This window comes from Silurus aristotelis (assembly GCF_946808225.1).
Source record: "Silurus aristotelis genome assembly, chromosome: 27".
Taxonomy (NCBI): domain Eukaryota; kingdom Metazoa; phylum Chordata; class Actinopteri; order Siluriformes; family Siluridae; genus Silurus; species Silurus aristotelis.
The window spans coordinates 7,234,641-7,259,640 of record NC_139600.1 but is presented as its reverse complement, the minus strand read 5'-3'; the positions used below and the strand labels follow the sequence as shown (position 1 = coordinate 7,259,640).

At 37.7% G+C, this 25,000-nt stretch overlaps 1 protein-coding gene across 2 annotated transcripts in view; it reads left to right on the top strand.

Annotated features, from left to right (window-relative positions):
- Positions 1 to 25,000, top strand: part of lrba (LPS-responsive vesicle trafficking, beach and anchor containing) — a 217,505-nt gene that overhangs the window by 13,553 nt on the left and 178,952 nt on the right. For both annotated transcript variants that reach the window (XM_083532443.1, XM_083532442.1), the window contains 18 exons: positions 8,423 to 8,654; positions 8,789 to 8,889; positions 9,830 to 9,925; positions 10,045 to 10,166; positions 10,258 to 10,384; positions 11,296 to 11,415; positions 11,728 to 11,874; positions 12,683 to 12,880; positions 13,112 to 13,245; positions 13,528 to 13,636; positions 14,295 to 14,447; positions 15,502 to 15,670; positions 15,837 to 15,916; positions 16,350 to 16,412; positions 17,076 to 17,173; positions 18,858 to 18,950; positions 20,436 to 20,544; positions 22,459 to 22,540. In XM_083532443.1, coding sequence (XP_083388569.1) covers positions 8,423 to 8,654; positions 8,789 to 8,889; positions 9,830 to 9,925; positions 10,045 to 10,166; positions 10,258 to 10,384; positions 11,296 to 11,415; positions 11,728 to 11,874; positions 12,683 to 12,880; positions 13,112 to 13,245; positions 13,528 to 13,636; positions 14,295 to 14,447; positions 15,502 to 15,670; positions 15,837 to 15,916; positions 16,350 to 16,412; positions 17,076 to 17,173; positions 18,858 to 18,950; positions 20,436 to 20,544; positions 22,459 to 22,540 — 2,233 coding nt within the window. The remainder of the gene's footprint in view (positions 1 to 8,422; positions 8,655 to 8,788; positions 8,890 to 9,829; positions 9,926 to 10,044; positions 10,167 to 10,257; positions 10,385 to 11,295; positions 11,416 to 11,727; positions 11,875 to 12,682; positions 12,881 to 13,111; positions 13,246 to 13,527; positions 13,637 to 14,294; positions 14,448 to 15,501; positions 15,671 to 15,836; positions 15,917 to 16,349; positions 16,413 to 17,075; positions 17,174 to 18,857; positions 18,951 to 20,435; positions 20,545 to 22,458; positions 22,541 to 25,000) is intronic.

Here is a 25,000-nt window from a genome sequence, read left to right as displayed (position 1 = left end):
TACATTCATGAGGAAGAAGAATGAACCTAAATGATTTTAGCAAATGGCTGCAATATAACAAAGAGTGAAAAATTTAAGGGGGTCTGAATACTTTCCGTACCCACTGTATGTATATATATATATATATATGGTTTGATCACACACACACTTGACTACAATAACCATGATTTTTACAACACCCAGAATGTCTTATACTCACTCATTAATCGAGCAATGACTTAATTCACTGCTCCAAGCAGCGATTAAGGGATACAGTAATGTGAATGTAATTCCTTACTGTACTATAGCTTTTTCGTGTATCTGTACTTTATCTGTTTTTCCATTCGAGGAGACTTTTATTTAAACTTCACTACATTTCACAGTCAAATATCATACTTTTTTACTCAACTAAATATTTTTTTGCAGAATCAGTCGTTCCTGATCACCAACATACAGTTCAGACTCGAACTCACCAAAACACAGATTCCTTATTTGCATTATTTTTTTTTAAAGTAGTTGTAGTTTAAGTAGTACCTTCCCAAACGGTTTCATACTATTGTACACTGTTGTAATAAATGTTTTTGGATGCGGTGGCATGGAACTTTCCCTAGAAGAACTAGAAGACCCAAACCTGTTCCCGCTTGACAATGCCCCTGTGCACAAAGCCAGCTTTATGAAGATATTCTTTGAGGCTTTAGTGGAAGCACAAATGAGCACAAATCTCCTCTAACACACCTACATCTAGTAGAGTGGAGGTTAATATAAAAGCAAATGTCAGGTGTCCACAAACCTTTTGCCATATCGTGTGTATGTGTATATATATATATATATATATACCTACATATACATGGTGTGAAAGTGTTTGCCTGTGTTTCCTGATTACTTATTTTTTTGCATGTTTGTCACACTTTAATGTTTCAGATCATCAAACTAATTTAAATATTAGTAAAAGATATCACAAGTGAACACAATATGCAGTTTTTAAATGAAGGTTTTTATTATTGAGGGAAAACAAAATCCAAAACTACATATCCCTGTGTGAAAAAGTTTGCCCCTAAACCTGCTAACTGGTTGGGCCACCCTTAGCAGCAACAACTGCAATCAAGCGTTTGCAATAACTTGCAGTGAGTCTGTAACAGCGCTGTGGAGGAATTTTTGGTCACTCATCTATGCAGAATTGTTGTAATTCAGCCACATTGGAGGATTTCTGAGCATGAACAGCACCTCAATAGGATTCAAGTCAGGACTTTGACTAGGCCACTCCAAAGTCTTCAATTTGTTTTGCTTCAGCCATTCAGAGGTGGACTTGCTGGTGTGTTTTGAATCTAAGTTTTCTTCAGCTTGTGGTCAGAAACAGATGGCCAGACATTCTCCTTTAGGATTTGTTGGTAAACAGCAGGATTAATGGTTCTATTGATCACAGCAAGTCTTCCAGGTTCTGAAGCAGCAAAACAGCCCCAGACCATCACACTACCACCACAATATTTTACTGTTGGTATGATGTTTTTTTTTTTAAATGCGATGTTACTTTTACACCAGACGTAATGGGACACACACCTTCTAAAAAAGTTCAACTTTTGTCTCGTCAGTCCACAGAGTATTTTCCCAAAAGTCTTGAGGATCATCAAGATGTTTTCTGCCAAAACTGAGACGAGCCTTTATGTTCTTTTTGTTTAGCAGCAGTTTTAGTCTTGGAACCATTTTTGCCCAGTCTCTTTCTTATGGTGGAGTCATGAACACTGACCTTAACTAAGGCAAGTGAGGCCTGCAGTTTTTTGGATGTTTTTGTGGGGTCTTTTGTGACCTCTTGGATGAGTCGTCGCTGTGCTCTTGGGGTAATTTTGGTCGGCCGGGCCACTCCTGGGAAGGTTCTACACTGTTCCATGTGTTTGCCATTTGTGAATAATGGCTCTCACTGTGGAGTCCCAAAGCTTTAGAAATGTCTTTATAACCTTTCCCAGACTGAGAGATCTCACTTCCTTTTTTTCTCATTTGTTTTTGAATTTCTTTGGATTTCGACATGATGTGTAGCTTTTGAGGATCTTTTGGTCTACATCACAGGCAGGTCCTATTTAAGCTGATTTCTTGAGCGTGAACAGGTGTGGCAGTAATCAGGCCTGTGTGTGGTAAGGAAAATTTAACTCAGGTGAGATAAACCACAGTTTTAACAGGGGGGCAAACACTTTTTCACACAGGGTCAAGTAGTTTTGGGTTTTGTTTTTGCTCAATAATAAAATCCTTCATTTGAAAACTGCATGTTGTGTTCACTTGTGTTATCTTTTACTAATATTTCAATTACTTTGATGAGTGTGACAAACATGCAAAAAAAGTGGCAAACACTTTTTCACACCACTGTATACATAAATATTTTTTGTTTGCCATTATGAGAAAAATGATCTTTGTGTTTGTGCTGATGTTATGAAGTTATTTCCTGGTTGCTCAAAAGCTTCTGGTGTCACTCTGGTGATCTGTGTGATGCCAGGCTTGGCAGCCCTCATAGCATGTATGCGCATTGCTGTGAGACAATGATAGTGGTGATTGTGGTTTGTAGTTGAGTGCAAACACACTTTTGCTTCGTTGCTCCATCGTGTTGGTGTTCACTTAAAGGCAAACACTCAAAGTTTCCTGCACATTTACATCAAAACTTTAATTTGTGCTTTACCTAGTTACCTTTACCATATTGTTCTTTATTGTTCTGATGTTTTGTTATATTGTTTTCTTTTAACACTTTTTATACAGCATCTTTATTTTACTTATTATATTTCAACATAGATTTTTAATGATGGCATAGCTTTAAGCCCCTCCTCTGTTTCCATAGCTGGGGGCAGTGTGATTCCTGGTTCAGTGGGCACATATTAGCACTTGTTTCCAAATTTAACAAATCTTGATCGGATTGATGAGAATAAAGTAGATAAAATAAATGAGTCTAATATGATATTTCCAATTTTAGAAACTGTGTGTATGTATGTATATATACATACATACACACACACACACTTATTTTATTTATTTATTTATTTATTTATTTATTTATTTATTTATTTTATCATTATAGGTGGGATATTTGCACAAATCGTAGTTAATTTTTGTTTTAAATTAAAAAAGAAAGTACAAAAGCCTTTTAAGGTCCTTAAAAAGAACTGTTTCTACATTTTTATGTATTTTTTCAGTCAGACCAACACGTACCTCAGGGTTGTCGTAGCTCTGCTTGTGTGAGACATGTTAAACAGTACCAGAATGATCCCCATCGTCTCATTTCTATCTGCACTTCACCCACCAGTGAGCCTATGCTGTGATAGGTTCAGTGATAATGACCTCTTTCACCTACTCAGACACCAACCCCTCCTACCCTTGTTGTTTTGTTTTTTTTTGTAACCCACACAGGAAGTGGATCTGAATCTCGTGTAAATCGTGACGCAAAAATAAATAACAAAGGCGCAAATTGTTTGCGTTAAATTTAGCGTTAGTGATGTGCCTATGTCTGTATGCAGTAGGGATTTAGTAATAGTGCAATGGTGTAATCATTGTTTTGTTATGATTTTCTATATATATATATATATATATATATATATATATATATATATATATATATATATATATATATATATATATATATATATATGCGTGTGTGTGTGTGTGTGTGTGTGTGTGTGTGTGTTTGGGGGGGGCCTGGGTTGCCCATTTTGTTCAATAAGTAAACACTGGATTAGTGATGACAGTGGGACCAGTCTTACCAGATCAGACAAACACGCACGCACACGCACGCACACACACGCACACACACGCACACGCACGCACACGCACACACACGCACACACACGCACTGCAAAACTTAGCTTTTTCTTAGGATGACTGAAGGAAATTTTTTTTGAGTACCTACTTCACTAACCAAACTGCTCTCTTTGAGGGGTGCCCCCCCTTCAGTCTCTCTCTCTCTCTCTCTCTCTCTCTCTCTCTCTCTCTCTCTCTCTCTCTCTCTTTCACACTGCCTGTCATTTTTTCTTTCCATGTGTCTCTCTCTGTACGTGTCTGTTTCTGTTTCTCTTTCTGTTGCTCTCTTTTTCTTTCTCTTGGTCTTTCTCTTTTACTTTTTCTGTCAGTTATTCTCTTTCTTCCTTACCCTGAAATCCCTCTGTCTCTTCCCCTCTCTCTGTGTAGTTTTTATTCTATCAACAAGAAATGATTCAACTGCATTCTTTCTTTTTTAGCAAGTTTATTCTGTTATCCTGTGATTTATTACGTTTCATTATGTTGCACTTCATCACAACGTTCAGCAGAACCGTCCCCTGCAACCGAACGTGTAATTATTTCACTGTAAATATAGTCTCACAAATACTCCGGGTTTGTACACGTGGGACATACTAAAAAGCAGGAAGTGTCAGTTGAACTTCTTTTATCACACACTCAGTATCTCAGGAAGCAGAACCATGTGGACCGTCTCCAAAACATAACAGGAATGCATCACATCAGGAAGTCCTGTCTTTATTCAGCATTCGCTGCAGTAGTTGAGATTTTGAAGTTCAACTGTTTCACAGATGTAAAAGTAAATATCGTGTTACGTGTCATAAAAGAAGTTGTCTAGTTAGGAAATATATCTTCCAGATTTAGTGGCTAACTGACGCTCGAGTAAAGTTTGTAACGCAAAAGAATTCATGATTTCTGACTAGAATAAATACAGAAAAAATCCTAAAATTGGGAAAGTTGACTTGGGGAAGAAGAAAAAAAAAAACATTATGCTAACATGGCAACAGTACAAATTTTATTATTATTTTTTTTTAATACTTCATTTATGTCATTTGACAGACCGCCTTATCCAGAGTGACTCGCAACTGAACAGTTGAGGGTTAAGGGCCTTTGTCAAAGGCCCAGCAGTGGCAGTTTGGTGGTGCTGGGATTTGAACTCACAACCTTCCAATACAAAGTCTAAAGCCTTACCCACTGAGCTACCACCTCTCCTTTGGATTGGGAGTATACAAAATATTTTTGTAGCTCAAACATGACATAACTCATAAGGAGTTCTCTCATCCGAAGGCACTTTAAGGTGCAAATGTGCTTCACTGTCAACCTTCATATATGTGCACAGGCAGCTCCAAAACCAGCAGAGGATCCTGGAGGATTCAGGAGGATTAAACGCAAAGTCCACCAGACATCACATCAGAGCCAAAACATCTCCGTCATACTGTAATGTTAAGTTAAACAGACTGAGATCTGTTTCTTTTTAAAACCTTCCTCCGTCATAGTGATTGTTGCCATGATCTGCATCCAAATCCTAAACCCTCAAAGAAAAGAAAAAACTATTTAATAAGGACTTACAAAAAAACCCCATCTTTATTAGTACCTTAATAATTGTTTACAGTATAAGTCTGAAATTTGGATATACAGGGTAGACACATCACTGATTCGCATCGGCTTGATGCATTGATTATTTTGTTTTTTTTTTGTTTGGCATTTCTATGCATCGTGCATCGTTTTTAACACGTTATACTTTCATTTAGAAAGTGACCAATAATTTGTGACCAGTATTTTATATGTAGACTGATTTCTCGTCGCTAAACTGTTCCTCGAGCGCGTTCTTTCAGCATCACTGCTGCTACGTGACTATGACGTATCACAACACTACGGAGACGGAGGCGTGTCCTGAGAGTCACAAAAAATACAGATTTACATGGCAGAGGTAGAGCTGCGTCTTCCTGGAGACAGAACAGGAAAAGAACATCTGGTTTTATTTCAAAGTTTTACTTTTTTTTTTGCACTACAGAATCGTGTTTGTGAAGAGCAGTGTGTTAGCAGTCAGAAGGCATTTAACTACATTTGCTGTCAGTCCTACCCAAAGAAACAAACATCAACAATCTGTATCATATCGAATCGCATCATTTTTTTCCCTCAGTGAATCGTATTAAATTGAATCGCATTGTGTTGAATTAAATCGTAATCGGAACACACAGCATCATTATAGGGGTGAATTGTGTTGCATCGGTGGCTGCTAATGTGTATTCTTTATGAATCATGTTATTATGGAGATAAACATCCCTAGCGCTTATAGTTAACAGCAGCTGTTTCTCAAATTGAAGAATGCACACCTTCTCGTGAAGATCACTCTTTTAGTGAGAATTGAGAGAGATCTTTTGACCTTTTGTGAGTGTGCTGCAAACTTCCAAACTTTTTTTTTCCTCCATTCAAACACCTTTGATTAAATATTTACTTAAGACCTTCGATGTTTGTGGACACCTGACTACTTCACTCTTCTAGGAAGGTGTTCCAGTAGATTTTGGAGTGTGCTTGTGGAGATTTGTGTTCATTCAGCAACATGGGTGTTAGTAAAGGCAGGTACTGATGTAGGTGAGGTGAGGAGGCCTGGGGTGCAGTCAGCCTTCACATTCATCCCAAATGTGTTCAATAGGGTTGAGGTTAAAGCCCTATAGCAGGCCATTTAAGATCTTCTACTCCAAACTGTGATTTATTGATTTTGAGGAAGAAACACAAATAGCTGGAAAAATCAGGTGGCCCCAATACTTTTCTTACTATATCTCAGTGTCGGTGGTCAGAAATAAGTTACGACTTTAAGTCAAATGTAGCATGAGTTCAGGCTAAGCCAAGTCATGGAGATTAGCTGTAGCTGTAACAGCTAGGTTTAATTTTGTGGCAGAATTTAATGCTTTTATTTATTTTTCTTAGCTAAACTAACCGGTCAAACTAAAATTATTACTAATATTACTTGATAATCAGTCCCGTGTATCATCAAGTGTGAGAGAAGAGTGTTCAACTCCAGACTCTGATCCGTCTTTCCTTTTAAATCTTCCTAACGAGAGCCACTTCCTGTTTGCTGCACCCCACTTCCTGTGCAGGGCTCTTTTTAGATAATGATAATGACCGGATAACGAGCAGCGCTTAAGTCTGGGTGTAACTCTGGATGAAGAAGTCTGATCTTTTTCAACTTCTTCGAAAAACCAGTCCTTGTTTAGATTAGATTGGTGTGATTTATAGCATTTGTTTTTATTATTATGATTATTTTGTAATCTGTGAGCTGCCCAGTAGGGGGTGCTGTGATTATCACCCTTCATTGATTGATCCATAGTATGATAAAGGTATCAGTCAGGAAAAAAATACATTCTTTTGTTTTCCCATCTCCTGGTTTGATTATTTTGAATTTTAGCTTTTTTTGGGATGGATTTGTTTACTTATTAACTTAATTATTTGTGTTTGTTTGGTCAATCATTTATTTATTTATTCACCTTTTTTTTTTTTTTTTTAAAGATGTTTCTTTTTTTGTTTGTTATCTTACTTATGTAGATTTTTTTTTAAAGTTGCAATAGTTCGACTTACGATTTCTTGATCTTACGATGATGATAGTGATACACCAAAATTGTAAAAATATTTAACATTTCACACAACAGGAAAACGTAGCAGCGTATCTGTGGTACGATGCGATGGGACGGTCCCAGGATGTACACATCTCCCGTCTTACTCTCGCCAAAGTTTAGGTGTCTCTTTGTTAAAACGCGTATTGTCTCTGTTTTTGATGTTTAAAAGCACAATTTTATCTCTTGTCTCTCTTCTTTTATTGGAGTAAACTCGCAAACCGGCGCTTGTTCACGCGCTCGCTGCCACATACATACACACGGTATAGTTTATACAGTACGGTGGTTTAAATTGCTCTGTTTTGCTAAATAACGAAGTGTAATTCCTTACATCATTAACAAAATATACTACCCCCATACTGATCACCAATCTTTACGACTCCTAGGTAGACTAGGCCACGTCTCCACTTAACATATTTTCAAGTTACCTGGTTACATTTGCGTGTCATTATTGATTTATTTATGTCTTGTCTATTAAATATTCCTTTATTATGACCCACTCAGTGTAGTGTTTTTGTTGAATTTCCTCACACTGCTGATCTCTCCGCATCACATGACCGATACAGATGATGTACATGATAAAATATTTAATTTTCTCTCGCTCTGTCTCTCTGCCTGTCTATCTGTCCCTCTCTGTGCCTACCTGTGTCTCTGTCTGTGTTTTGTCTTTTCATCTCTCCCTCCCTCCCTCTCTCTCTCTCTCTCTCTCTCTCTCTCTCTCTCTCTCTCTCTCTCTCTCTCTCTCTCTCTCTCTCTCTCTCTTTATTTCTGTTTCTCAATATATTTTGCTGTGTCTCTCTCTTGCTGTTTCTCTCTCTCCCCCCCCCTATGTCCTCTCTTTGTCTCTGTCTCCCCATGTCTTTGTATATGTCTTGCTCCATGTGTTTCTCTTCATCTTTCTCTGTATCTCTTTGCCTCTCTCTGTGTCTCTCTCTCACTCACTCACTCACTCACTCACTCACTCACTCACTCACTCACTCACTCACTCACTCACTCACTCACTCACTCACTCACTCTTACACTCTCTCTCTCTCTCTCTCTCTCTCTCTCTCTCTCTCTCTCTCTCTCCCTCTGTCTCTGTGCAGCTGGTTGGTGGTCAGTTTGACCTGGAGATGAACTTCATCATTCAGGAGCCGGAGAGCATCGTGTGTATGGTGGACCTGTTGGATAAGTGTGAGGTGACGTGTCAGGCTGAGGTGTGGAGCATGTTCACTGCCGTGCTGAAGAAGAGCGTGAGGAACCTCCAGGCTTGCACCGACGTCGGCCTCATCACACTCGTCCTGCAGAGAATAGACAGAACGGACAGCATGATCGCAGGTAATGGGACTGAGAGCTTTGACCAGTATCCACAATATAATCACTGCTGTCTGAAACAGTATACTGTATACAGTGTTCACATGGTCTTTCATCATCTCTCTGCTGCTCCGGGTGTCTTTCTGTTTGTCTCTCAGACCTGCTGGTGGACATGCTGGGCGTTGTGGCGAGTTACAGCATCACAGTGAAGGAACTGAAGCTCTATTTCAGTAAGCTGCAGGGAGAGAAAGGACAATGGGTATGCATTTCTCTGATTTCTGATTAAAGACATAGAGTATATGCTGGGTAGCTACACTTTCTTGTCTTTTATCCATTTATCCTCAGTCATTCTTTTCTCCTCTCTATTTTCATCCTCTATATCTTCTCTTTTATTTTTGCCCTGACACTTTATTTTTTCCTCTTCCTGTTCCTTTTTATCATTCTTATGCCCTCTATCTCTCTCTTTCTCACATCTCTTCTTCTTCTTGTTCCTCTTCCTCATTTCCATTTCCTCTCTTCTTTTAAGATTTTCTTTTTTTCTTCCTTCCTTCCTTCATGTCTTATTTCCCCTTCCTTCTCTCCTCACTCTTTCTCATTCTTACTTTTCTCTCCCTTTGTTTCTTCTCTTCCTTATCCCCTATTCTTGTTCCCATGTTTTCTTTTTCTTCTCCATTTTTGCTTCCTCTTTCTCTCGTTGTCGTTCTTTTTTTTTTCTCATCTCGTTCTCACGTTTGCTCTTCCTCTTTCCTCGTCCCCCAGCCGTCTCATGCAGTGAAGCTGCTCTCTGTGTTGCACTTCATGGCTCATTGTTCTACTTTGTTTCCTTTCCTCTTCCTGTTACTTCTCATTTCCATTTGCATCTTGTTCTTCCTCATCTTTCATTCTTATGCTCTCTGTCTCCCTCTCTTATTTGCCTCTTCTTTTCCTTTCTCTTATTCCTCCTCTTCCCCATTTCCATTTTCTTCATTCTTTTTATATTTTCTTTTCCTCTGCCTTCCTTCCTCTCTCATTTCCCCTTCCCTCTCTCTTCGAGCTTACTCCTTCCCACTTTTCTCTCCTTTAATTTCTCCTCTTTCTCACCCCCTAGAATGTTCTTATGTTTTCCTTCTGCTTTTTTGCTTCCTCTTCCTCTGTTTGTCGTTCCAGTTTTTCTCTTTTCTCGTTCTCATGTTTGCTTTACCTCTTTCCTCGTCCCCCAGCCGCCTCATGCAGTAAAGCTGCTCTCGGTGTTGAAGTCCATGGCTCATTACTCCGGTCCGGACTCGTTCTTCACTTTTCCAGGAAAGAGTGCAGCAGTAAGTGCAACAGAAAATTCTTTGAGCTCAAACCTTGCTTCATCGAAATCTGTGCGCTGAAGGGGGAATGCTGTGAAAGGGCACGTTTTTGACCGTTTTGTGTGTTTTATTGATAACAGGCCATAGCACTTCCACCGATTGCTAAATGGCCGCATCAGAACGGTTTCACCTTTCACACCTGGCTGCGTCTGGATCCCATCAATAACATGAACGTAGACAAAGACAAGCCATACCTGTACTGGTGAGGGTAGAGATTTTACTATAACTTCTACAAAAAAATAGTACAATAAAATCTTTTTTGTCACTTTCAAATATTTGTCTTTTTCCTCTAGTTTTCGGACGAGTAAAGGTATGGGATATTCAGCCCATTTTGTTGGTGGATGTCTGATCGTTACGGCGTTAAAGGCCAAAGGGAAAGGGTTCCAGCACTGCGTCAAGTTTGACTTCAAACCGCAAAAGGTAAAGCCTTCCAGTGCATGAGGGGGTGATTTTATATGTAACACAATGAACGATAAGGCAGTGTGAAGTAGAGGTCGACTGATTTTACTGAGGTCGAGTGCATTTTACCAGAGGTGGAAAAAGTAATAAAATATTCTACTCAAGTAAAAGTACCGTTCAATGAAATTTGACTTAAGTACAAATAAAGGTACAGGTCAAAAAAGCTACTCGAGTAAAAGTCGCTTATTTAAAATTGACTGCAATAACAAACAAAACACTACAGTCCATGACTTGAGTCTAATACAAATTCTGTCATTAAAAAAAAAAAAAAAAAAAAAAAAAGAAATCTTCTGTCATGTTATTTATGATGATAGAAAAATCGCAAATGCAGATTCAGATTTTAGACACTGAGCGCACACGTTAAACAACTTTCTGCTCGACGGCATTTTGCTTTAATCAGACTTCACTGCCTACTGTCAGTGCAGTAGTTTCCCGGGCGCGAATTTTACATAATTTCAATTATAATAGTTCAATACTTCAAACAAAACATACTTCAGTTAAAGTAACATTTAAATTTTAAAAATCTTTTACACTTATTTGAAAAAAAGTTGAACTCGTATATTATATGGATTCATCACACACAGACTGATAAATTTCAAGTGTTTATTTCTTTTAATTTTAACGATTATGGCTTATAGCTAATGAAAATTCCAAATTCCCAGAAAATTTTAATATTACTTAAGACCAATAAATAGATTTTTAACACAGAAATGTTGGACTACTGAAAAGTATGAACATGTTCCTTTGCATTTACCAAAGATGACTTTTTAATTTGTTTGAGATTTTAAAAATTGTGTGTGTGTGTGTGTGTGTGTGTGTGTGTGTGTGTGTGTGTGTGTGTGTGTGTGTGTGTGTGTGTGTGTGTATTGCAGTGGTACATGGTGACCATCGTGCACGTGTACCATCGCTGGAAGAACAGTGAAATCAGCTGCTATGTGAATGGAGAGCTGGCGTCCTACGGAGAGATTACGTGGTTCGTCAACACCAGTGATGTAAGTATCTGTTGTTTGTTTAAAGATTTCAGGCTGTTTACATAAAGAGTGATGCCACAAACTGGGCATCAGTATCCTGCAGAAGTTAGTATTGAAGGAGCAAAGTCTTGACATCTGAAACACATTTCACTGCCTTTCTTTCTAAATTTTTTTCTGCCTTTACATTTTGGAGCATGTCTAATATTCAGTGTTTCTCTCTCTCTCTCTCTCTCTCTCTCTCTCTCTCTCTCTCTCTCTCTCTCTCTCTCTCTCTCTCTCTCTCCCCCTCTCTCCCCCTCTCTCTCTCTCTCCCCCTCTCCCCTTGATTACCAGACATTCGATAAATGTTTTCTGGGCTCGGCTGAGACGGCGGACGCTAACCGTGTGTTTTGCGGTCAGATGGGGGCGGTGTATCTGTTCAACGACGCCCTCAACGCTGCACAGATTCTGGCCATCTATCAGTTAGGCCCCTCCTACCAGGTAAAAAACCCCAAAAAACACATACATACACACAGGCATAACGTTATGACATGCTTAATATTGCGTTGGTCCTGTCGAGCATCAACAGCATTTAATTCTTCAGCAATTTGACCTACAGTAGTTCATCTGTTGGATCGGACCACACGGTCCAGCCTTCTCTCCCCACGTGCATTAATGAGCCTCGGCCGCCCGGGACCCTGTCGCTGGTTCATCACTGTTCCTTCCCTGGAGCACTTGTGATAGATTCTGACCACTGCAGACCAGGAACATCTCACAAGAGCTGCAGTTTTGGAGATGCTCTGACCCAGTCATCTAGACATCACAATTTGGCCCCTGTCAAATTAAAATCCTTACGCTCGCCTATTTTTCCTGCTTCTAACATCAACTTTTAGGACAAAATGTTCACTTGCTGCCTAATAATATCCCACTCACTAACAGGTGCCATGATGACGAGATAATCAGTGTTATTCACTTCACCCATTATAATGTTATAATGTTACAAAGTTACACACACACATCATGTATAAAAGGTATTATGACATTTCTCAATACCTCATTTATGTCTCACTCTCTTCCTCTTCCCTCATTCTCTGTTTCTTGCTCCCTTTGTCCGACTATCTGTCTCCCCCTCATTCTTGGCGCACTCCTTTTCTTTATCTCTTCCTCAATTCCTCTCGCTTTCCTCCTCCTCTCTGTCGCTCCGTCTCTTGTGACCTCTGTCTCTCAATTATTATTATTTTTTTTTATCTCTTTGTCACTATCCCTTTCTCCTTCTCTCCCTTTCTCCTTCATTCTTCCCATCTCTCAGGGCGTGTTTAAATATAAAGCAGAAAGCGACCTTCTGTTTGCGGATCATCATAAATCTCTGCTGTATGACGGCAAACTGAGCGCCAGCATCGCCTTCACCTACAACCCCCGAGCTACAGACGCCCAGCTCTGCCTCGAGTCGTCACCCAGAGACAACATGTCCATTTTCATACACTCTCCTCATGCCCTGATGTTGCAGGTAAACACACACACACACACACACACACACACACACACACACACACACACACACACACACACCAAAAAAAATCCCCACTCTGAGTTGCTTCTTTCTCACATCTTTTCCAATCGGAGATATATATATATACATTTAAGTAACAGAATAAAGTAATATAAGAACATTGTAATATAAAGTGATATCAGTTTATCTACACGGTTATATACAGTTTTTCTCTCTCTCTCACTCTAGGATGTGAAGGCCGTAGTCACTCACTCGGTTCAGAGTGCCATCCACTCTATCGGAGGTGTGCAGGTCCTCTTTCCTCTTTTTACTCAGCTGGACTTTGTGCAGCCAAACAGTGAAGAGCCTGACATCTCTGTCTCGTAAATACACACACACACACACACACACACACACACACACACACACACACACACACACACACACACACATTCCAATCTACCTAGTGCCCTCCTTAAGACTTTAAATTGTAGTGAATTTGCAGTAAAAGTCTTCCCAATGGAAATACAGTACTTCAGTAAAGTACAGATAAACAAAAAAAGCTCGAAATACATTCACTTCCTTACTGTCCACCAGTAGATAGTAATAATGTGGAACAGATTTTAGAGAATGTGTAGAATTTTCCCCCATGTGTTGTGTTTCAGCTGTACACTGTTGTCCTTCTTGTTGGAGTTGCTGAAGTTGTCTGTAGCGATGCAGGAGCAGATACTCGCCTGTAAGGGCTTCCTGGTCATCGGATACTCTCTGGAGAAGGTCAGCCAGCATGACCGCCATCTTTCTTACACACTGATATGGAACAGAGTATAGGCCTTCTAGTAATGTGTTTGAGTGTTTATTGCAGTTAATCTCATTATTACTGCAGTTATTACAAATATACATTTTAGGGGTGTCCCCGACCAAGAATTTACATATTTCTGTTAGTGTTATTAATCTAACTACTCCTACTACCAGCACTGTGAGTGTTTGTGTTGGTTTTGTAAGGGTTCAATTTATTTTTGTTATTTATTAATTAGTTTTTTATTCCTTTAAACTATTTATTATAGGTAATGTGCTTATTTCTTTAATGAGACTGCCCCCTACTGGTTATTAGAAGAACAGTACTAAAATGCTATTTTGTTATTTTTACCTGTTTCTTGTGGGGTTTTTGTATCAGTGCATCAAATGTCAGTAACTAACTTCATGCTAGCACTACACTGAACTAATACTACCCTCATGTTAACACTGGTTACACGAAATGAGGTTGACTTTATGCTCCTGGCCAAACATTTTCGCTAAATGTTTGCTAGGTAGGCTAGATAATAATACAAAATAAGATTTGTTTACCAAACTAACAAGATCGCTTCATCTGTGTGTGCTTGTGTGTGTGTGTGTGTGTGTGTGTGTGTGTGTGTGTGTGTGTGTTTGTGTGTAGTCTTCTAAAGTTCATGTAACGAGGCCCGTGCTGGACATCATTTTGTCATTTGCTCGGTATTTAAGCAACCTGCCCAACGGCATCTTACTGCTCAAACAGCTGTGTGATCACATCCTGTTCAACCCGGCCATCTGGATACACACACCGGCCAAGGTGAGAAACACACACACACACACACACACACACACACACACACACACACACACACACACACACACACACACGCGCACACATAATTTAAATCAGTTTTATTTGTATAGCGCTTTTTACAATGAACATTTTCTATGCTTGACTATGAGATTTCTATGAGATTGACAGATAAACTGGTAATAAAGTTATAGAAAAGAATGTGTTGGTTATAAAAGTTATAAAAGAATATTGCCTATAAGTTAGTTACAGACAGTGTCATGTGTCACAGAATGATGCTGATTGGCTTTACTGTTCTTATTTCATTGAGAGTTTGTTTGTGTGTGTGTGTGTGTGTGTGTGTGTGTGTGTGTGTGTGTGTGTGTGTGTGGGATGTTAAGATTTACAGATTCGCATTTGTGCATCGCCGTAAAAGAAACGATGTGATGCATCAAATTAAAATATTGTGCAAGTTGGAATTTGTATCTCGATGCATTGTTTTTACCATTACTGCATCTGTAAAAAAAAAAAAAAAAAAAACCTATTTATTTATTTATAAATATTGATAGATGCATTATACTTTTATTATTTAGAAAGTGACCAATATTTGATATGTAAATCGGTTTCTTCTCGCTAAACTGTTTCTCTCATGAGCGCGTTCTCTCATCACCACTGCTGCTCACCACGTCGGGTTTTATTTCATCTTTATTTTTTTTGCACTACAAAGGCGTGTTTGTGAAAGGGTCTTGCGTTAGAAGTCAGAAGGCACTTAAGTAAATTTATGATTTGCTGTCTGTCTAAAGCAAAAAATAAAAGTGAAATCAAATCAAAATCGGATCGAACTGCACTGTAATAGTGGTGAATCGCATTGTATCGCATCGGCAGCTGCTTCATATATATCTTTAATGTATCATATGGTTGGCTATGCTTTAAGATGCAAGTCTTATCGGCCTCAGATATGGTGATGATGCACATCCCTAATGTGTGTGTTTGAAGGTTGCATTATAGTCCACATGCTTGGATGACATGAATGAACTTTTGAATGACGGAAGAACTTGTGTGTGTGTTTGTGTGTATACAGGTGCAACAAATCTTGTACACGTATTTAGCCACTGAGTTCATCAGCACAGTGACGATCTACAATGCTGTACGGCGTGTAGGAACAGTGCTACAGGTCATGCACACGCTTAAATATTATTACTGGGTGGTTAATCCACAGGACCGCAGTGGAGTGACTCCGAAAGGCCTTGGTAAATATATACACACACACACACACATATATGCAATTACCAACATTTTATCAGTATTGCACACATATAGACAATTCATAAACCAAACATATCTGATTAAATGGAGTTTCAGATCACAAATGTCTGTGTGTGTGTGTGTGTGTGTGTGTGTGTGTTTGGGTTATAGATGGTCCAAGGCCTAGTCAGAAGGAGATCCATGCTCTCAGAGCCTTCTTGCTGCTCTTTGTCAAACAGTTAATTATGAAGGTGAAACTTAAACACACAATATACACTATCTACCATTATACACTCTAATGCACATCTCAACAAATTGTATATATATATATATATATATATATATATATTCATCTGTGTCTTACTTACACTATCTACTGCTACATGCTTGAGATGAACACGAATTTACATCTTACATGTTGCACAATTGATATTTTGTATGTTATAAAGTTAAGGCAATTTTCTTACCTGTTACTACTCTGATACTGTTACTATTACTAGTGTTAATATTATTACTATCACTATTGCTGATCTCTTTCTCTCTCTCTCTTGCTTTTATTATGATTGTTGTTATTATATTATAAATAATGACAATAATATTATTAATAATAATGATAATAATAATAATAATTATTATTATTATAGCAATATTTTACTCTTTAAAAAACACTTGCCTGACCTGTAGGACATGGGAGTGAAGGAAGATGAGCTGCAGAGCATCCTGAACTACCTGCTCACCATGCATGAGGTAACACACACACACACACACACACACACACACACACACACACACACACACACACATACACACACACATATACACACACACACACACACACACACACACACACACACACACACACACACACCTTAGCCTGTATTGCAGAACATCATCTTGGCACAGGACAGAAATGATCAACAGATTATTCTCCTCTAGATGGCGCCCAAGGCTTGAAAAAAGACCCCAAACTATTATTATTTATTTATTTTTATCCAAAGCTAAGTAGCTATTATAATAGTATAGAAATAATGCATTTCCTTTAATTTGTTGGCTTCTGTCACACACAAACTCACAAATACACGTGTAAATGTAGTATTTCCTAACACACTATCATTTTCCTGATTTCCTTTGTTCTTTGTGTTTGTTTTCCCACAGTCCTGCTCATTCACTCACTAAAAGAGATAATAATAATTACAATACTATAATAAATAATTACAACTACTACTATTCAACTTTAATAAGTTAATTACTAATTACCAGTAATTAGCCCTTTAAAAAAAAAATCCCCGTCATGCTTATTAATGACAGATCAGGGCACACTTGTTATTAAAGGTCTGTGCAGTACAGAGACGTCAGTAAATGGTAATGTTAGTGAATTGTGTGTGTTTTTGTACTTTTTTTGTGCTTCAGGATGATAATCTGATGGACGTCCTGCAGCTGCTCGTGGCGTTGATGTCCGAACACCCAGGTTCCATGGTACAGGCGTTCGATCAGCGTAACGGCATCCGGTATGTATTCATCAGCACTGAGGTCCAGTGTGAAATGCATCAAACTGTTCTGGCATTTCTGGTTTAACACGGAGAATAAAGGGGATAGACGTGTCAAATGTACAAGCGTGATCAGATTAAAATGTTAAAAGTGGAAGTTTGCTGTAAAAATCGTTTTTTTTTATATTTATATTTAATAAAATATAATCTTTCTATTAATAATTCTGATTCTTTAATATTCCCTATTATAAACTGATATTCAAAATAATATTCCAGTTAATAAAACGTAATGACTACAATGCCAAGCTTATATAATTTACTGTCTCTATTGTAAATAATTGTTATATTTGTGTGATATTCAACTAATAATTCACAATAGATGCATTCTGTATTCATTTTTGCGGCAATTAAACTGCAACTTGTAAATCATCAATCTGTCTGTAAAATGCGCTCAACTTTATTCCTGTTACATTGCTTAACAACCAAAGAGTCTGAAATACATAGCAAAGAAAGATTGACAATAATTTTAATAAATAGAATAATTTCATATGTAGATACTTTGTAAGTTACAATAACTATATATGCATGAATACATAAATTAATAATAAAAAAAACCCCCAAAAAAACCATATATATATATATATATATATATATATATCTCACCTCTGGATAGCATAATTGTTTATGATTATCCAGATATTTTGTTACACCTCTGTTTTAGTGTGTAACAGAGCTAATGTGTTGTGAATGTGTGCGTGTGTTTCTCTTTTTAAAGCTAAGGTGTAATTTAAGTGAAGTAGTGCAGACTCTTGGTTAAAGTAAAGCTCACAGGCTGCTTTTGTTTTAATCCATGCTGCGCATACTTTCCTTTATAGATGTGGAGTTAAAAGTTCAAGCTGGCGGGGGGGCGTCTGGATCGCTCCACGTGTAAAACCCCCAGCTATAATGTTCATTTTAGAGCTGACAACACCGATAAAAACACACTTCCATCACACACTTCCGTCGCACACTCGCCATCAGGAAGAAGGCAGGGAGGGGTTTCATTTCGGCCACAAGGAGAAAGAATTCACTTTTACGAGTTAAAAAAAAGGAAAAAGTATTAATTCGATACGAATGAAAACATGTAATTTGTTGCTTTTATTTATATATTAACAAAATTTTTTATTTTGGCTACTTTTTAAATATAATAAATAATAAAATATTTGCATTTTAAAAACTAAATAAAACTACACTAATGAACTAAAAATAGAAATAGAGATTTAATTTATTATTTTAAATATAATTGAAATATAACAAATTAAAGGGAAGATTGGAATAAATGTTATTTTATATTATTTTAAAAAGTTAAAATGGTATACAAGATATTAGTAAATATAGCTGGAAAAATATTAATGTAAAATGTACAAGCTGCTATTTCAGATAAGAGAAAAAAAAACCCTGCTTTTTTACCTTTTTTTTTTCTATCACTCTGACAGTGTATCAACTCAGCTCAAGCTTTATTGTGATTTTTCCACATGCACAGTATACAAAAGAATTAAATGTCGTTACTATGGACCAATGTGCATAGACAGTGAACAGTAAAAGTAACTTTGCACCGTTAGCTGGAGCCGTAGAAGCCGCAGCATCCATCCCCGCCGCCATCTTGGATGCCTACATCTGATGAACATCTGACATCCTAATTTCTGTGTGTTTGTTTTAAATACAGGGTCATTTACAAACTGCTGGCATCTAAAAGTGAAGGGATTCGAGTGCAAGCTCTGAAAGTGTTGGGTTACTTCCTCCGACATTTACAGCCCAAGTGAGTTTATTTGATCATTTTACTTTTACTTTTTCTCCAGGATGTGTTTATTCGTATTTTTGTTTAAAAATAATAATAAAAAAAAAAAATTGCTAAAAAACAAAACAATAAAAATCTTTTCACAGTCATTTATAGTTTTTGACCATGTAATTTGTTTTACATTGTTGATGTTATTGGGTTCTGTGAACAACCTGAATGTAAAATACACTTCTCCGATGTCAACACATGATCCATCAATGGCTTCATCCAGCATTCTGGCTTCACTCTGAGAAGTTCATATGGATCACTATGTGCTTTTCAGTAGTGACAAGAGAGTGACAGTGAATAGGAGTCTGACTTTTCTTACAGTGTTATTACGTACACAAAATATTTAAACGCTCATTGCAGAACCTGCCTCGGCCCACCCTGCTCCCGGCCCCACCCTGCTCCCGGCCCCACCCTGCCCCCGGCCCACCCTGCCCCGGCCCACCCTGCCCCGGCCCACCCTGCCCCCTATTGCACCATATTCTACTCGATCAGGGGTCCCCAAACTATGACCCGAGGGGCCTGAATATGTCCCGTGCCCAACATTTGGAACGGCCGTCTGAACAATGCCAGAGACATATTCTGAAAATCTCATTTTAAATATACATTTTACTCATTTTATATCTGTAAAGGTTGGCTTTCAATCTAAAATTAACCGAAATATTTATTAGATTCACCCACCAACCTACAGAATGGTACATTCAGCATAAGTTAAACGTAAATGTTTGGATTTCAATAACAATGAATATGAAAAAAAATGTCATAATGATAGTAATGCTCTTTTAAAAGGTTTATACTGTATCTCTCTTGAAAAGTAATGCGCATAACAAAATGAACTCATCTGGCATTAGGAGGTATAATAAATACTTTTAAAAATCATCATAGAATCTCCACAGTAGTCACTCTGACCAATGCCATTTTCTGTTACAGACCCCATTAAAGAAAGAACATCTTTTTATGTGGCCCTCACAAAACAAAGCTTGGGGAACACTGTTCTAGACTTCCTGTGAGCTCTGAATATGGTGCTCTAGTTTGATAATATAGATAATTATATTATTTTCCATTTGGGCAAATGGCTCCAGAGTGGATATAAACATTTTTACTTTTTTCCCCCCAAGTTCGGATATTAATTTGGAAATATCATGTACTTTCGGAAAATTTATCATATTTGGTTTTCTGAGATTTTTGTTACTAAAATGAACAAATAAGTCATTTTTCTTTAGTGTGTCTTTAGAATCAGTAGAAGGCTGTTTTTCTGCTTTCAGTATTGAACCTATAAAGGAAGGAAGGCATCATAATTCACATTCTGTAAATGAGTTAATTGTTTTGTTGTTTTTATTTCTCATCATGTTTTTACTCAAAAAAACCCTTTATAAAACAAAGTATTTTACATTGATGATAATGATGACGGTAATGATGTTCATTCTGATTAAATTTGATTCTGACAATTTCCTGTTTCAGGAGGAAGTCCGAGGTCATGCTGAGTCACGGTTTATTTTCACTTTTAACTGAACGCTTGCTGCTGCACTCCAGCCAGTTCTCCATGACCACCTACAACGTCCTGTTTGAGGTCCGAGTGCATCAGATATTTGTATTTATAAACAAGACATTGAAATAACCACCCTCACTGTTAATGCTCCAAAACTAAATACCCCCTCACTGTTAATGCCCCAAAACTAAATACCCCCTCACTGTTAATGCCCCAAAACTAAATATCCCCTCACTGTTAATGCCCCAAAACTAAATATCCCCTCACTGTTAATGCCCCAAAACTAAATATCCCCTCACTGTTAATGCCCCAAAACTAAATATCCCCTCACTGTTAATGCCCCAAAACTGAATACCCCCTCACTGTTAATGCCCCAAAACTGAATATCCCCTCACATTTAATGCCCCAAAACTTGAATACCCCCTCACTGTTAATGCCCCAAAACTGAATATCCCCTCACATTTAATGCCCCAAAACTGAATACCCCCTCACTGTTAATGCCCCAAAGCTAAATACCCCCTCACTGTTAATGCCCCAAAACTGAATACCCCCTCACTGTTAATGCCCCAAAACTAAATACCCCCTCACTGTTAATGCCCCAAAACTGAATACCCCCTACTGTTAATGCCCCAAAACTGAATACCCCCTACTGTTAATGCCCCAAAACTGAATACCCCCTCACTGTTAATGCCCCAAAACTAAATATCCCCTCACTGTTAATGCCCCAAAACTAAATATCCCCTCACTGTTAATGCCCCAAAACTGAATACCCCCTCACTGTTAATGCCCCAAAACTAAATATCCCCTCACTGTCAATGCCCCAAAACTGAATACCCCCTCACTGTTAATGCCCCAAAACTGAATACCCCCTACTGTTAATGCCCCAAAACTGAATACCCCCTCACTGTTAATGCCCCAAAACTAAATATCCCCTCACTGTTAATGCCCCAAAACTAAATACCCCCTCACTGTTAATGCCCCAAAACTGAATACCCCCTACTGTTAATGCCCCAAAACTGAATACCCCCTCACTGTTAATGCCCCAAAACTAAATATCCCCTCATTGCTAATGCCCCAAAACTGAATACCCCCTCATTGCTAATGCCCCAAAACTGAATACCCCCTCACTGTTAATGCCCCAAAACTAAATATCCCCTCACTGTTAATGCCCCAAAACTAAATATCCCCTCACTGTTAATGCCCCAAAACTAAATATCCCCTCACTGTTAATGCCCCAAAACTAAATATCCCCTCACTGTTAATGCCCCAAAACTAAATATCCCCTCACTGTTAATGCCCCAAAACTATATATCTCCTCACTGTTTATGCCCCAAAACTAAATACCCCCTCACTGTTAATGCCCTAAAACTAAATATCTCCTCACTGTTAATGCACCAAAACTAAATACCCTTTCACTGTTAATGCCCCAAAACTAAATACCCCCTCACTGTTAATGCCCTAAAACTAAATATCTCCTCACTGTTAATGCACCAAACTCAAAGATTAATATGCCAAAGACCCCAAACCCAAAGATAAATTCTCCCTTAATGTTAAATGCTCCAAATCCAATGATTTTTTTAATTACCTTTAAAGCCTAAAAAGAAATGTCCACCTCAATGTTAATGCTTAAACCAGTTTGTCCTATGTTGTACTGCTACATTTGCCAAACATAAAAAACAAATACGCTGCTTATTACTAAATGTCCATAAACCCATAAATGTACAACTGTACAAATCTTTAAATAAACATTCCCCTGACTTGATATCCCTGTCCCAAAATATACTCCTGTCAAAGCCAAAAACAAATATCCCCAAACCATACATAAATACAACACACAGCGAAATACCCCAAACATCAAAGCTCCCCTCCAAACCCCGCCGACAACAAAAAAAAATAACTTCAATAATTTCATGTCACTAAAGTCAGTTTGAGTTCATTCCTGAAAGCTTTGGTTTAATCCTGATTTATTTATTTCTTAAATTATTGCCATTCCAGATTCTGACAGAGCAGATCTGCACACAGGTGATCCACAAGCAGCATCCTGATCCTGACTCCACCATCAAAATCCAAAACCCACGTAAGATCATGCATTAATATTCTGAGAACTGAGCGGAAGCTACACTTCATTCCCACACATGGATTACTGTCATGTTTATTATTGCACACCGTTAACAACTCATATGCTGAGTGAGGTGTTCTTCACTGAATTACTGTGTGTGTGTGTGTGTGTGTGTGTGTGTGTGTGTGTGTGTGTGTGTGTGTGTGTGTGTGTGTGTGTATGTGTGTGTGTGTTTTCACTCATTACACACTCATTACAATCACTAACACACACTCATTATAACTACACACACATTACAATCCCTAACACACACACACACACACACACACACATTCTAACTACACACACATTACAATCCTAACACACACTCATTATAACTACACACTCATTACAATCCCTAACACACACTCATTATAACTACACACTCATTACAATTCTAATACATACTTATTATAACTACACACTCATTACAATCCCTAACACACACTCATTATAACTACACACTCATTACAATCCCTAACACACACTCATTATAACTACACTCTCATTACAATCCCTAACACACACTCATTATAACTACACACTCATTACAATCCCTAACACACACTCATTATAACTACACACTCGTTGTAAACCTAACACACACTCATTATAACTACACACTCATTACAATCACTAACACACACTTATTATAACTACACACTCATTACAATTACTAACAAACACTTATTATAACTACACACTCATTACAATCCCTAACACACACTCATTATAACTACACACTCGTTGTAAACCTAACACACACTCATTATAACTACACACTCATTACAATCCCTAACACACACTTATTATAACTACACACTCATTACAATCACGAACACACACTTATTATAACTACACACTCATTACAATCACTAACACACACTCATTATAACTACACACTCATTACAATCCTAACACACACTCATTATAACTACACACTCGTTGTAAACCTAACACACACTCATTATAACTACACACTCATTACAATCCCTAACACACACTTATTATAACTACACACTCATTACAATCACTAACACACACTTATTATAACTACACACTCATTACAATCCCTAACACACACTCATTATAACTACACACTCATTACAATCCCTAACACACACTCATTATAACTACACACTTATTACAATCCCTAACACACACTTATTATAACTGCACACTCATTACAATCACTAACACACACTCATTATAACTACACACTCATTACAATCTTTAACACACACTTATTATAACTACACACTCATTACAATCCCTAATACACACTTATTAGAACTACACTCATTACAATCCCTAACACACACTCATTATAACTACACACTCATTACAATCCTAACACACACTCATTATAACTACACACTCGTTGTAAACCTAACACACACTCATTATAACTACACACTCATTACAATCACTAACACACACTCATTATAACTACACACTCATTACAGTCACTAACACACACTCATTATAACTACACACTCATTACAATCCTAACACACACTCATTATAACTACACACTCGTTGTAAACCTAACACACACTTATTATAACTACACACTCATTACAATCACTAACACACACTCATTATAACTACACACTCATTACAGTCACTAACACACACTCATTATAACTACACACTCATTACAATCCTAACACACACTCATTATAACTACACACTCGTTGTAAACCTAACACACACTCATTATAACTACACACTCATTACAATCCCTAACACACACTTATTATAACTACACACTCATTACAATCACTAACACACACTCATTATAACTACACACTCATTACAGTCACTAACACACACTCATTATAACTACACACTCATTACAATCCTAACACACACTCATTATAACTACACACTCGTTGTAAACCTAACACACACTCATTATAACTACACACTCATTACAATCACTAACACACACTCATTATAACTACACACTCATTACAGTCACTAACACACACTCATTATAACTACACACTCATTACAATCCTAACACACACTCATTATAACTACACACTCGTTGTAAACCTAACACACACTTATTATAACTACACACTCATTACAATCACTAACACACACTCATTATAACTACACACTCATTACAGTCACTAACACACACTCATTATAACTACACACTCATTACAATCCTAACACACACTCATTATAACTACACACTCGTTGTAAACCTAACACACACTCATTATAACTACACACTCATTACAATCACTAACACACACTCATTATAACTAAACACTTATTACAATCCCTAACACACACTCAATATAACTACACACTTATTACAATCCTAACACACACTCATTATAACTACACACTCATTACAATTCTAATACATACTTATTATAACTATACACTTATTACAATCACTAACACACACTCATTATAACT